This window comes from Tyto alba, unplaced genomic scaffold, assembly GCF_018691265.1.
Source record: "Tyto alba isolate M040663 unplaced genomic scaffold, T.alba_DEE_v4.0 Super-Scaffold_38, whole genome shotgun sequence".
Lineage (NCBI taxonomy): Eukaryota > Metazoa > Chordata > Aves > Strigiformes > Tytonidae > Tyto > Tyto alba.
In genome coordinates, this window is record NW_024881313.1 from 2,693,788 (window position 1) to 2,710,197 (window position 16,410).

A 16,410-nucleotide genomic window follows, 5' to 3' on the forward strand; every position below is an offset into this window, starting at 1 on the left:
ACCAAAAGAAAACAAGTGTGATTAAACATCAAGGTCAGAGGTACTATTTAAAGTAAGAGCGGAAACCTTCAAAAGTCAAAGTCATGTTCAAATGAGAAAACCAATACAACGTATCACATGAAAAAGAGGCAATTTGTGAAGGGATTAAGAACTACACGATCTGTTTCAAATATATATCAGAAACAGGAAAAATTCCAGAGAATCTGTGGGACCCATAGGTCATAACATAGTTTAAAACCCCTGACTTTCTGCATCCATGTGGTTTGAAAAGACTGCCACAGAAGATACATGTAATTGTCTGCAAAACCAGTTTTATTCTGAATAGATAAAATAGTAACAGATCAGCAGAACCAGAGGGTATCCACCTAACAGATTAGAGAAACACAGGGACTAAGTATCTGAACTACTGCCATGTAATTATCAGAAGGCAAGGTACTTCACTATGGCTCTTGGAGAGATTAAGCCTACCACAACAAAAGAGGGAAAAGTTCTCACATAGTAAAAGAGAAGATCATTCACCTTCTTTCCAGTAATCCTATGTTTGCATTTGTGTAAATGACTATACTGACAAGCTACTGTGCATATATAAAATGCTTATGATTTTCAAAGACAAACTACATAATTCTACGGGTATTTTATTGCTATGATGTGAAATGTCCTTTTCACTGCTATTGTATAGGCCTAAATTACAATAATCTCTTTTATGGTTTGGTTTTTGTTGTTGTTTTTTAGATTTTTTTTTTTGCAACAGTTGAATAAATAAGCTCAATTAAAAGTTTCGGGAAATAAAGAAAAATGCAGTCATTTCTTTAGAATATTTTTTTAAAAACAGCTTGTACTTACCTGCTTTCTGACACTGTACTATCTTGTCATATAAACTATCTGTATTTTCAACTAGAGTCCTGATGGTCTGAATCATCTGTAGAGAAAAAAAATTAAAATATACAGAAATATCAGTAAAATTAAATTTTTACTGAAAATTTTTAATCTGTAAGAGATGTTTAAATTTGAACTCAAGTCAATAATCTAATATTTGTTGTTAGCATAATGAATACATTCATTTTTCTGGTCATAACCAGGCAGAGAGGTGGTCTAAATGTGGCATAAAGATGTAAAAAAATACAATGGTTTTGGGCTGGGATCTCTCAACACTGAAGTAAAATGTCTACTCAATTCACTGCCTATCAAAGCAAGTGGAAATTGTACAACTATTTACCAGGTCATTCACTTTTGGTGGCTTGGATGAGATAACCTGGATGCAGGTTTCCTCTTACTCACTCACTCCGATATTCAGGATGATGACCACTCACCACCCAGTGCTTCCTTTTTCCTAGGGATCATCCCATTGCTTTTCCAGATTTGTTCTTCTACATTTTCCCTTTCTGTGGCTTGACCTGTACATATGTATGAAACAACACTCTATGGAGGAAAACAAATCACTCAAGGCTGGTACTGGAGGATAAGGTAAAATAAATGATTCCTTTACCTGACCTTTCTAAACAAAAAGCCTTTCATGGAAGCTCAGTTGAAAGCACATCGATTAAGATGGAACCATGCAGATTTTTCAGCCTAGGGTACGTATTGAGAAGTAATGACTTTGCTTCATACCTTACCCAATGACATCTCTCTAAGAGATGAACATCCACTCAAGCAGATGGATTTCTCGCCATTAAAACAATGACTAAAGTTTGATATGTTACTTAAGTGGGTGTTCACGTTTTTTCCTTTGGAGACCATAATTGCTGTTATGAGCAGGAATGTTCCATGTTACATGAAAAAAAAACCAAAAAATCAAACAAACAAAAAAACCTCAAACCTCTCTAAGACATTTCCTAAGTAATACTTTAAGAAGCATGACTATAGTAGTCTTTCCTCACAAATATCAGAAGGAGCCTTCTTCTGCAGCTGAGTGACATTCAGGCTGTTTTTCTGAACATTGCTCTGAGGCATGTATCAATTTGGAGAAGCAGGCTAGTAAGCCTCAGATTTTTGATGATGGAAAGTGTGCAAGAAAGTGAGAAGGAAGAACACCTGCACAGATGTAAACTGCTCTACAGACTTCTATTATTTCCAGCTACACAAAAATCTGGTTTATGTATACTACAACACATTCAAAAATAATTCTAGTTCTGTTTCTATAACTACAATTTAAAATGATAAAGAAAATTAGGCAAAACCCACAATTCCATGCTTATGGTAAATATAAACCGTGTATGAACAAGCAACTTTAGAGTATGTAGAGGTCATTGTACTGGATAATTTAATTTAATCTTCACATCCTGATTAACCTGTATTTAATTTCAATGTATCTATTTACCCTGATTTATATTAAGTCAGTTTAAAAAAAAAAATAAATTCCAATTATAACTGAGGAAAAAATAACTTGATCAGGTTGCTAAGCTGCAAGTGAAATACTTTAGCTTACCCATTTTTAACTGGATTGTTCTTTGAATATAAATATCAATATTAATTCAAGCAAAAGCTGCCTATAAGTAGAATTATGCCAATTAATAATGACATGTAATAAACTGAAGACAAGTATTTTAAAGAAGCATACTTAAATATAAGAATACTGTATTTCAGATAGGCTTCTATAGGGAGCACTGTAAACTGAACAGACCTGATGCATCAAGGAGAAAGCTGCATTTCACTGTCTTTCACTACTATTCAGTCTTTAAAATTCAGTATTCAGAAACTGAAATAAATCCACTATAAATTTTCTTGAAAGGCAAGGATTTTACCTGTTTCAATATGTACGTCATGTAACACATATTCTTCTGTAATGCACTTAAATGAACAGAAACAAAACATAGTTGACTTCAATTTCAAGTACAATTCTAATAACTGATGTTATTTTGATAACTAGCTGAAAGGATATTGCAGTGCTTCTGCTGAGGCTGAGCTTCTGCTACGTTGCAAATCACTTTGAAAAACGAAATGCTGACCGTGTTTGGCTCTTGTTTTGTCAGGATACTAATATACAGCAATGACTACTGTTAGTAAGAATCCTCTGACCTGAGAATCCTTTTAACTGGAGTTCATAGCAGAGAGACACCAATCGTACTGCTTATTCAAGTTACGTGTTCTGGAGGAACTGTAGGAAAAACTGCAACTGCCCTATGTTAGTCTACTCTGTGCTCCTGACCCCACGTCTATAATAATCTAATTTCTAAATCACCTCAGTTAAGTCCTGTTCCAGACACAGAACATCTCTGTCTGCTCTGCTTCCTTCATACAATACATTCTACGTGCACATCTGATAACTTAGAAATAGCAGAGAACAAGTCTCAGCATATTAGAAAACTTACTCTGAGCCATTGCACTGATATTCAGATATAAGAGAACTCAAAGATGAATAAAAATGCTTACATCACTGCTTCTTTATTGACAAAGCAAGAAAGTTGTACTAGTTCTGCAGATGAAAAGGAATTAAACTAACTGCTGTATTAGTGCTCTTTCATCACAGCAAGGCTAACACTGAAGAAGACTTTATAGTAACGTACAGATTTAATATTTCACAGTTTTGGTATGGAAAGTTGCTTTGCCTAAATTCTCTCAGATCAAAAGCAACACCCTCTTTGCAACTTTTGAAGAAAAATGTCAATGCATATCATATGACATAAATTATTCTAATACCAATTTTTATATTACCAAGGCCATTAACAGTTACTTTATCTTTGGTCTCTAAAATACATACAAAGTTGCATTTAAGATTAACAGCATCACTAAGCAAAATTGTCTGAGCTAGCAATAATTCAGGGGTTGACTGCCACGACCATTCAATCAATATTATGCTACACCCACTTTCACCAACGTCCTTCACTAAAGAAATAACAGAGCAGTATGCTGTGTGCATGATTATGTGTCACCTTTTAGATGTGTTTGACTAATAAAGTAATAGTAGTAGTTCATTTTAATTTTATTCTTGTACTGCTCTTCATCTTGCAATCACCTTTTAGTATGTATTCAGTTACTGGTTAAATGATTTTTATGGAGTGTTTGAACATATAAATTCTCTCAGGTGTTCAAGCCAAAATTATAACATCACAAAAACATTCATGTAGATATTAACAGAGACTGGAAGACTGTTGGTAAACACAGCATACGGAACAACTGAGTACAAATGGTTATATTTAAAAAGGAAATTAGCCTGATCCAAATGACACCTGGATGTTTGTGTGTTTGATAAGAAAGTAAAGTAGAAAATGATGAGTAAGCAGAAGCTTCAGTGTAAAAACCAGTATGACTGCAGCAGAATGAAACTCTCAAGGCAAATTAGCTGTGGAAATTGAGGAGAAAGACCAGTTGGAGTCTAGTATATATTAGACTAGTCTATACTGAAAAAGCCAATCAATAAGCGGGTTTTGCCAACCATAGCCAACTTTGAGATTGTCAGCGACAAAACTGGAAAGCAACCAGTTACCAGCTGATTATTAAAAATGTATTGCAAATTACCCATGCCTTTTCTAAGAAAAGAGCAGATATTGTATGAAGTTTAGTAGCTATACTTTCTAGCAACTCTTTTGCGGTATTAATTCCCATCTCTAACCTGCTGATGCTTCTGAAGTAAAGATTAAAAATATCCAACAAATATATTTTAAATACAGAATGTATAACACTTGCTGGAATTGTTTCAACTCCCCCCTTCAGTTTCCACCCCTTCTCCCATCTCACTACATACTGGACTATTTTGTGTTTTTTTGGGGGGTTCTTTTTGGAAAACGGGAAATGCAGAATGGTATGCCTTATGAGCCCTGAAGTCATCACATTTCTGCAAAGGCCAGGCTGACAGTTTGATCTATTCATCAAACTCTGTTTGTTAGATCATGCAACCATTTTACCTAGTTATCAGAAAAAACGTCAGTAATTCTAACAAAAGAACAAATGTCAAGAAAGATTTAAAAAAATATTTAAGTTATTCTTAAGGGGTTTTAGAAATAAACACTAAATGATCAGTCCAGAGTTCTCAGTGAGGATTAGAGACCTGTATTATTATATATTGTCCCTGCCTTAAAAAGTATGATAAGAATGGTTAGAAATCAAAACCATTCCTACTTCAAACTGATGGAATTGTGTTGCTAACAGTACCATTCACCACTTATATGACTGTGTCTTCACAAACCAAATGAGAAAGTCATATACTTAAAAAATATATCTATCCTCTTTCTCAGTAAAACAGAACTCTCTCATTAAGAGACAGTTACAGAAAAAAAAAAAAAAAAAAAGGAATATATGTCTAGACTACCCTTTAGGCTTATTTTTTATGTTGCAGAGCTTTAAGTCTGTTTTGTTGGGTTTTTTTATGCTATGAAGTAACATTGTGTGTGTCTACACACGTACGTAAGTGCTCACACCTATGTACACATGCATGTATTTGAAACCATTCATTCAATATTAGCTGAAGTTGAACACGGGAAGATCTATTACTACCGGGCTCATGAAGACATGTCTGCTGGCAGAAGACAGAACACCCTGTTTATGCCCCCAGCTTAGGGAAAAAATGTAGATTGAACTCAACCCTAAATATTTTAAACATCACATTTAACAAAGAATACAGACCTTGAGAAAGAAAGCTTAAAAACCCCTCAGGATTTATTAATTTCTCTGCATGTGGAACTGGTTGGTAGCACACCAAGAGAGACATCAGCTGCATTTTAAAATGGAAAAACCCGCCAGTGATAAACTGCAGCTGGTTGATGAAACTCAGTGAGAGAAAATACCTTCACTGACAGAGTTGCAACACCAAGGATGAACTTTATTTTTGGCAAGCAAAGCACACTACATATTTACATTTCAAAATCTGTGAATATGTGTTGCCAATACTGTTAGACTTACATTCCAACAGTAAAACCAAAACCATACTTAGTGTAGGCATAAACCAAATCTTTATTAAAATAGCTCTCTCCACAAAATGCTGCTGATATTCTCCTTTTGTCTCAAATCTCAGCATTAGATATACTTCTGAAACCACAAACTACACCATTTCTGAAATCAGTTTAGTATTCAGTGGCCAAACCAGTGCTCTTACCAGTAGTAATAAAAATGTAATTTACATTTTCCAGACACTTTATTAAGTCCAGAATACTACAAATAACACTAGTAGTAAATAGCACCTCATAAAAAAGGAAACCAAACACAGGGCATCCCAAACTACAATACATAAACTGCTAATAGTATCTGCATTATTTCAGAAGATGTGTGTGACCCCAAGAGGACCAGAAGTCACTACCAGTGCCCCAAGCAATAATGGCAACAAAAGGAACTCTGGTAGGGGCACCATATAAACATTCCTATTCTCAAGAACCATTATACGTACCAGGAAATCAAACAAATACAGTCAGTTCTAATTAAATATATATATAAACTGCATCCAAACAGTCCAGTATTTATTGTCAATTCACCAGACGGCATTTTTGTTGTGGCACTGGAAAAAACAAAATAATTGCTCTTAGTCCTTAAAGTGACAGCTGCCATGGTCAGCTTGCTCTGAAGTTGCATAAAGAGTTGTTTTGAACCCTATATACTGCCTTTGATTTTCTGCTACAGAAGAATGGTGTTAAAGCAATAAGGAAGGAAATTACTAGAAAATCAGATTGTAAACACATATTAAACCTCAGAACTCAAATTACTTGTTCTAATGGTATGGACACCACACTGAAAGCATTCTGAAATGTCCAACTTTTAACTGCTACCACCATAAACAACGGAAGTAGACTTCTAATAAGTAGGCAACTCATCAAAACTCAATATGCAGTGATAAAAACCTTACACCTACTACCCTTGAGACTGCTAGCACCACTACACCACTGCTCATCAGTTTTCAAGAGTAAAGGGTCCTCAAGTTCAAACAGGAGTACTATACAGCAAAATATGTTGAAGCAATTGCAAAGTAGCATCTTAACAAAAGGGACAATATCTTTTTCTCTGCCCCAAGTTCAAGTTACAGTCTTCCAAAAGACCTCGTAGCAGAAGTTTAAAATATCTGAAGAATAGCTTACTAAGTTGCATGGAAAAGATGACTGAAAAAAGAGAGCTGAACAGTTTTCAGAGATTACAACTTTCTGACAACTACTACTGACAAGTGATGAGACAGGAAAAAACCTTCAGAGGCAACAGCAGAACAGAATATTATTATTTTCTTTTCAAGTTTTTCTTCAAATGCCAGAGAAAATTTAGAAATTAAACAGAAAAACCACAGCCAGTCCATGAGTTGAGTAATTCATGTTATGTAAAGCAGGTATTGGTTGGCAATATATACGCAGAGACATATGTGTGGAATGTACCCATGAGCCCTTAGCAGGTGGACTGATGTCACTGCAAGGCAACCCTCGGTTATCTTTGACAGATTATGGCAAACAGTTCCTGAGGACTAAAAGAAAGCGAATTTCCCTCTTATCTAAAAGAAGAGTGAGGACCAAGGAACTACAGGCCAGTTAGCCTCACTTCAATACCTGGGAAGGTGGTGGAGTAAATCCTCTTGGAAACCATTTCCAAACAGGTGAAGGGCATGAAGGTGATTGGGGAAATTCAGCATGGATTTACAAAGGGGGAATCAGGCTTAACCAGCCTGACAGCCTTCTACAATGAGGTGACTGGCTTGACAGATGAGGGGAAAGCAGTGGCTGGTTTTTTTTTTTACTTTACTGAGGCTTTCAATGCTGTCTCTCGTAACATCCTCACCGACAAACTAAGGAATTAAGTAGAGACCACATAAGTGGGCAAGGAGGTGGACTGGCAGTTAGCTGACCAGCCAGGCTCAAAGCATTGTGATCAGCAGCATGAAGTGCACCCGGAGCACAGCCACTAGTGGTGTGCCCCAGGGGTCGACCGTGGAGCTACAATTTCATTTATCACGTGGATGATGGGGCAAAGTGCGCCTTCAGCGAGTTGACAGAAGGTAGGAGACTTGAAGGAGGCTGGATACAGCAGGCAGTTGTGCTGCCACTCGGAGAGATTTTGACAGGCTGGGTAAGTGGGCTGACAGGAACCCCATGAAAAGGGTTCAGCAGAGGGAAGGGCCGAGTCCCGTGCCTGGAGGGGAACGTTCGTGTGCGCGCACCGGTACAAGCTGGAGGCTGGCTGGCTGGCAAGCAGCTTCAGAGGAAAGGGCCCGAGTGTCACGGTGGACAAGAAGTTGAACGTACCTAAGGAAGAGCATCTCAGAAGACCCAGGGTGTTGGTCCTTTTCCTCTGCTCAGCATTGGCCAGGTCACATCTGCAGTGCTGCACACAGGTCTGGACTGCCGAGTACAGGAGGGACATGGCCGTATGGTGAGGGTCCAGCAAGGGCCACTGAGATGATACATGAATGGACTGGAGCAGCTTTTATGGGGAGAGGCTGGCAGAGCTGGGACTGTCCGGCCTGGAGCAGAGAAGGCTCAGTGGGGATCTTGGCTGGTCAAACACTGGAAGAGGTTGCCCAGAGAGGATGTGGAGTCTCCATCCTTGGTGATACTCGACACCCAACTGGACACAGCCCTGGGCAACCTGCTCTATCTAATCCTGCTTTAAGCAAGGTGGTTGGACTAGATGCTCTCCAGAGGTGCCTTCCAACCTCAGTGATTCTTTGTAATTAAGGATTTTAGTAAAGTTGACATCTCTGATCAAAAGGAGTTTTTAGAACTGAGGTTTCTGGCTCAAAACAACAATCGGTAATAATTTCATTATAGATTTAAAATCAGGCATGGTTTTGCCCAGACACTCCAAAGTTGCTCTATAATGAAAAACAGCTCATCTTTCTACTATAGTTTAAAGTGCCAAAGTAGGAAAACAAAGCTGGTGTTACTTCTGCACACAGAGACTCCTCACATCAAACTAAATGTGCTTCAAAACAGTAAGTTTTTTAGCAAACACATTGTCTAAATTAGAAATTACTTCTCCAACTGTGGAAGGAAATAAATTTAGCACAGAAACACAGAGTCATTGAGGTTGGAAGGGACCTCAGGAGGTCATCTGGTCCAACTCCCCGTGCTCAAGTAGAGCCACCTAGAGCAGGCTGCCCAGGACCATGTCCTGACAGCTTCTGGGTATCTCCAGTGGTGGAGTCTCCACAACCTCTCTGGGCAACCTGTTCCCACACTCAGTCATCCTCAAAGTCAAAAAGCATTTCCTGAGGTTCTGACAGAGCCTCCTGTGTTTCATTTTGTGCCTCTTCTCCTGTCACTGGTAACTACTGAAAAGAGTCTGGCTCTGTCCTCTTTGCACCCTCCCTTCAGGCATTTACATACATTAATGAGATCACCCCCCTAAGCCTTCTGCCCCCCAGGCTGAGCAGTCACAGCTCTCTCAGCCTTTCCTCATAAGAGAGATGCTCCAGTCCCTGCATCACCTTTGTGGACCCTTGTTGGGCTCTCTCCAGTATGTCCATGCCTCTCTCGTACTGGGGAGGCCAGAAGTGGACACAGTACTCCAGGTGTGGCCTCACCAGTGCTGAATAGAGGGGATAGACCATTTCCCTCGACCATAACATATCTCATACATTATGATATCATTAAGTATTATGCTTCCCTTTAGACTTCAAAACACTGTCTTCTTCCAAGGCAAATGCAGAGGAAATTTCCATTGTGCTTCCTGAACACAGTGGCAACTCACTGTTATTATAAACATAATACTGTACCTAATTCACAGTGGCAGTATATCCCCAAAAGCAGGAAAAACATACATACAGACCCATGGTTTCACTTTTTCAGCCTTCCTTTCCTCTCTCACCTCTTTTTGAGATGTCTTACATTCTAGGAAACACATACATGGAATAATTTTTTTTTTTCTTCAGGAAGCAGCAAGCTGAGATTATACCATAATGCAGAGAGGAGCATAAGAGAAGAAATCCACTTATCAAAACTAATTCCTGTAGGCCTGAGAAAAAATAGGACATCATCTGTTCTTAATTCTGCAGTATCTCAAAATGAATTAGATTTCCCACAGTTCAAGAAAATTTACCAAAGGAACAAACAGTCCACAAATTCTCCATTAAAAAGTACTACATTCTTTTTTCAGTAAAGTATTTGAGAAAGACTAGGTTGAAGACAGAGTAAATAAAATAATCAGCAGCTCTCTTCTAAACTATGCACACTGTGACATTAAACTCTTAAATCCAACAGTCATTTCTCCTTGCTTTCCTAATACTCTGGTTGCTACAGCAAAATCAATTTCATAATTTTCAAACTAAAGCTGTTAGAATGAAAACATTATGTAACAAGAGGACAATAAGGAAGCACGTATATATGAAAGGAAAATATCCTACATTTGTAAAGAGAAGGAGAAATTTATCATCCTTGTGAAAAAATTAATAGGTAGTGTTATTTTTAAAACTAAAACTGTCAGTAACTGTTCCAATAACCACAATCTTTTCACACAGAAGGAGTCAAAAAGACAAACAGAATATTAAGAACTTATTAAGAAAGAAAAGGAGAACTACTACTGAAAATATGGAGTACATTTAAGAGAAGTTGCTTTGTACCTGACCTATTTTTATGCTCTTCCATAAACATTCCATTGGGCTACATTAGAAACAGGACAGAAAGCTAGATGAACTCCTCTTTCTAAGTAGTCATATTATTTTATGCTCTTATGAATACTGTGAGTCAGCTATTAGGCATAATGGGATTAGTGAGAGGATACAAAAACCTTCAGCGTTCATGCTTTAACAAAAAATGAAGAAATCTTGACTTTCCAGGAGCATCAAGTTGTCATTACCAGAGCTCTTCAATCAATGTAAAACAGCTCATAGTTTACAACATTTGGCACTGGAGTCTGAATATCCAAAATCAGATGTTTCTTTCTGCCCTTGTGGACTGAAAAGCCCAACATAAGCTGAGGTTATCATCTGCAACTCTGATTTTGGAAGCATAATTGCAGCCTTCAGTTTAGAATGACAGTCCTGTTATAAAACAGGAAAATAAAAACTGATAATAAACAACATAAATCTTTTTGAAGAAACTGCTCAAGCTACCCACTGTATTTTCCATCAATACTTTTGTTTTCCATCACTTTTTGTGACAGACTAACAACTACACAATCAGTATCTATTTAAATTTATCTCAAAACCCAGGATCTACAATTATTATAATTTATTAAACATTGTGAAAATCATTACCTAGGCTATTTGCAGTATTAAACTGCACTGAATTACATGTTTTCCCTTAAATCTCTTCACCAATGAACTGTATACATTTATTACCTAAATAAAGACACTTCTAACTCTGCAGAGACTTGATAAAGAAAGCAAACATACTGTACAAAGCCAGAGGCAATAACGGAAATAGTGAGACAGTGTGTGTTTTCGGTATTTAAATACTGCATTTATATTGCTAACTCTGAAACTTCTGTTTTAACACACATTATAACAATCCACCACTGAGACTGAGAAAGTTGTTTAAACTTCAAGCACACACATAACTCACACCTTGATGATCTTTGCAAATCTGGGGGCACCATCAAGCCATAAATCTTCAGGAGTACTTAGCTATATTAGCTAGATCAAAGTTGTTGGAGCTATACCTATTATCTCTAATCCACTTACTTGAAAAACATACCCTAATGCAAAAATCAACACAAGCAACTGTCTTTAACAGTTGTCCTGTTGGAACGTAAGGTTCAGTTCAACATTTACTCCAGCGATCACAGAAGAGCTAAGAATTTTTAAAGGTTAAAAATTTAACAGTATTTCATTTCAATATGAGTATATGAAAAGGGACTTTGTCAAATGCTTTTGGAAAACACAACCAGACTAATCTTCCACGTCTACGTCCTTCCTGACTTTAAAGAACTCTAAGAGATTAATGAGCCCTGGCTGTATTGACTCTTCCCCAACACGACATGTTTCTCCGTGTTTCCTCGAATTTTCTTCTTCAAAACAGTTTCTACCCATTTTCACAGTACAGATGTCAGCCTGTCTGATCTGTAATTTCATGATCTTCCCTGGAAACCTCTTAAAACGCTGGCACCACACTAGCAACTTTGATAGTCAGTTTTAAGTGAGAGGATACACACAACAATTAGCAGTTTGGATATATCAACTCTTGAGATCTTTCAGAACCCCTGAATCATTCAAGGATTCAATCATTTCAGAACCCTTGAGTCATTTCGCCTTTCCTGTATAATATCTTCTATTGGTATTTCAGTTAGAGATGAATTCTCCAGTAAGTCCTTCATAAAGAAGTGTTTCATGTGAAACATTAATCTCCACAGGTAAATGGATGTGAAAAATGACTGAGTGTCGTGGCTTTATTTCTTTTCCTGGGGCTTTCTTTTATACTTTGATCAACTAGTAGTCATACACACTTTTTGACAGGCTTCCTGTTTCTGGTATTTTCAGAAAATAATTTACTATTATTTTTAAGTCTGTGCAGGTTGCTGCTGAAATTCTTCATTGTCAGCTTGCTTATATTTTTTTATTTAACCATGGCAGAGTTAAATATGTATCCTATCTTCCTCATTTGCAGGTGACTTCAGCTTTTTGGAAGATGCCGCCTTCTTCTGAACAGTACCTCCTCCTTTTGTCCTCCTCAAGTGTTTTTTGATAAGTGGTACATATTTACTTCAAGACTCCTGTGTGGTATCTTTAGTGTCTATGATGTCTGTTCTTTTGAAAATTTATCTCACCTTTTCATTTTAACAAGGTTCCTTACTTTTATGTAGCTATGCTCTTAAGTATAAAATCAGTGAATAACAGCTTTTCAATCTTCTTTGCAAAGCTTAAGTTCTTTGCTTTATAAACCAGACGATGTTAAGAGTTAAACTGTAACTTGGAATACCCATAGAGCTGGACTCCAGAAGACATGGGCTCAAGAACATTCTGAACCAACCAGGAAACAGAACACAGCTATCACAGTCTATGATAGTCATGTATTCCTCAGAAAAGGTATGAGATGGAAAAATCCAGATTTTCTTCAAGTACACAAAGCAGATAGTGGTCAGATGCTATCACGGGATTTAAAAACATGTGTGATCCAAGGATTGAGTTCTATTACAGGAGACTGGTGACCTTCTTGAACTCGGCCTCTGCCACAATCAGAAATTGAGTATTTAGATCGAAGAAAGTTAGGAAGAGTTAAAGTAATGTATTCATTCACTCCATTTTAGGAGATAAACTAGTAATTACCAGCACTGGATCTAGTATTTTCTGGTTACCCCAGAAGTTTGAAACCTCAAAGGGTAACTTGTAGAACAAAGGCTTCTCAGCTGAATAACTCTGACACATTAGTAAACTGAGATGAAGTAGAAATATCTTCATCTCCTTGTTCACTGAAGATACTGTTCTATAATCACGGCAGAATGACTGAAATCCCTCTTACTGTATTTGCCAAGTAGCCATAACCTAGGACCTACATCAACAACAAGGTAACTAATACAGATTTTATGAGCTAAGCATAACTCAAAACAGATCTGCTAATAACATGAAGTTAACTTCCACGTGACTGCATATTCAATCTGATTTATTGAGTCAGTAGTCAAAATGAACCAACAATAAGGTAAGCTGATTTAAGCTTACTATACAGCTACTGATCACCAATCATATGGTGTTTTCCAGTTTACCAGCTTTGCTGTATTTTAATACCTCTCTCGTTTTCATCATCTCACAACCCCCACCACCAATAAACACAGTCCTGCTCTCAAGCCTATCCCTAGGGTGTATATACAAAATCTATTCATCTTATTTGATTTCATTTAAATCAAATACAGACCTCCTATACTGTAGTCTGCAGACATTTTGAATGAAAAAAAAAAAAAAAAAACCAACACCACCAGAAACTGTGAAAACATGGATCCAGCAGCATTGTCTAATTAGGATTTAATAACATTTAATCCTAATTATTGTAGCAACATTACTTTATCTTCTTGCACACCGGTACAGTTCTCTGCCTTTTCTGTGTTAGCCTTCCTCTTTGAAGTAAATGCCTGCTTGCAAAGTTCAGAAAACCTCATCTTCATCAGATGGGACACTTCATCCTCCACTAAGGGCAGACAGAGACAGTCAAGTTTTCAGCAATATCTGGCTTAAATTTTATGGTCCTCAACCATATCTTTGCAGTGCTATTATACTCATCACTGAATAATGCTGCAGACTTAGGACGAGATAATTTTTTTTTCTCTTGCCATAGCGTAACTTTTTAAGGTTTACTTACTGTTTATCATAAAGCTTATACAACATTTAAAAATAAACATGCAATGGTGTGGAAGAGGCACTTGCCTTAACTCCAAGCTTCAGTCTGCAGCACTGATCAGTGATGGGTGTGATGACACCAACAGAGTGCATGCTGAAGTATCACATAAAGGAAGCTGAAGTTCATGAACGAGAGGGAAAAATAAAACATTGTTAAACAGTGAAAAGATGTTAAGGTGAAAAATACTCAGGAACATGGAGAAGCTAGAGAAAAATACACAACTGAAATTTTTTTCTCAAAAATTCCTTGTTATATATATTTGTCATTATTCTGAAAAGACACCCACAGCTCCTGTAACACAGATAAAGCAAATGATCCTTTTATTTTCTGGGCAAACTTCTCGTTCCAGTAATGTTGGTAACAAATTACTCATTAAATTCAAAACCACAATATTTTAACCCATGAATAGTACTAGCCTTTATCACTTGTAATTCCTCCATTAATATAGTAGTGAATGGTGACAATTCAAGAAAGCATTATGTGCTATTTACATGTAAAAGCTCCAAGCATCTGGTGACCTACTAATTAACTTATTATAATTTGCCTCATTGTTTCTTTAAAAAAATATACGCACCTGTGTTACAACAAAGATATTCTCACCTTTCCATGTGCCCCTGCAGTACTGCACTTCTGTCATAATTTCAGTGTAGACTGACTGTCCCACTTACATCTTTTCTCACTTTACAGAACAATGATGAGTCGTTCAAAGCACTCCCAATGTAAACAAATGCTGAATAATTAAAAATCTTGGCTGAATATTAGTTTCTATGTTTATTATCATTTTATAAAAAGGAGACTATTTCTGACAAGAATCCCTTTATTAGCGAAAAATACTGTGATCCTGAAACAGCAGTACTTTGAGAATATCATTATATGTGCCATGCTGGGAATGCACCCAAGGTAATGACAGCCCGTGCATTTACAGCACTAACGAAGGTTTATTTAATAAACATTTAACACAATCTCTGTTATCAACATGATTTCATACTTACAGTACTTGACACTCTGGAACAACACAGTTATATAATTTTGAACTATATTGAGGCCTAAGCCAGCAGAAAATAAGAAAAGTAGGTAATCATTTGACAGTTCATCTACCCTTTCATAATTCTGGATAAGGCTTCTCATTATTAAACTGAATTTTACATCCACCTGTTAATTAAACATGCCAAAAAAATCCCCAAGCCAAAACCAACTACTGAGATAAAATGCATCATTCTGAGGGTTCACTGTATTAATTTACACCAAAAAAAAAAAAAAAAAAAGAACACTATCTATGATAGTATCGGAGTTTAAACATCTGCCACTACAGCAAATATCAATATATGAGCTATATCAATATATGAGCTAAATAGCTTCACATTTCTTCCCCTCTCCTTGAGGAAAGGATGATATGGACATCTCCCACTGTTTCACAATGTGCTTTCAGAAACAAAAGCTATCAGTATGGCTCCCATGGCTGACTTCGTTTTCTAGTATACCCTGTAGATTTTAATTGCTTAAAACCTTTTGTCAAACTGGACAGAGTATTGACAAGACCAAAATTTCACAAATTGAAACACATTTCATTATTGTAATTTATAATTTTTACTTGATGAAAATAATATTAATTTTTGCTTATCTTCAATATCATTTAGAGTTAGAAGCACTACCATACTCTTTGTCTTTATTTAGTGAAAAGAAGATGGAAAAATGCTTTGAACATGCCACTAAATAAATATTCTATTATTCTTACATATGAAAACAAAGTATAGAATTTTAAAGTAAATAAATACTCAGATCATGTGTAGACTACAGGATGTGGGGGAAAAATCCAATGCGTGAGACAAAGAGCAAACCAAGCTTCGATTGTAAAGATTTCTGGAGTCATGAGTCACCTCTATCTAAGTGACATTCAAACAAAAAATTTAGTCCAGACTTACAAAAAGATTTTAACTACACAGAATAGCTTAGTAACTAACAATCAGCGTCACAACATAAGAACAAACTGCAGGTAGAGACATCTCCATCAACAAGACAGAACTTCATTGCATACGTGTTACAGGTCTAATCCCAACAATCAAGCTTGTTTGCATCCTAATTATAGTGATATCCTATAAACTGCCACTAAGAGAATATACCACTATTTTCTTGTAACTGTGCTACCATTCCAATCAAATTCTGTTGTGTTTACATCATCACTGAACTACATAAATTCTAGCTAAATTGCTAATTACCAATGAGTGCTTTTTAGACTTTGGCATAG

General features: G+C 36.7%; 1 protein-coding gene across 1 annotated transcript in view; it reads right to left on the reverse strand.

Moving 5' to 3' along the window:
- The window catches only part of PLCL2 (phospholipase C like 2), a 108,934-nt gene that overhangs the window by 22,960 nt on the left and 69,564 nt on the right, over positions 1–16,410 (reverse strand). Inside the window, 1 exon segment of the mRNA XM_032991653.2 lies at positions 844–919. Within this exon segment, the coding sequence (XP_032847544.1) occupies positions 844–919 (76 nt within the window).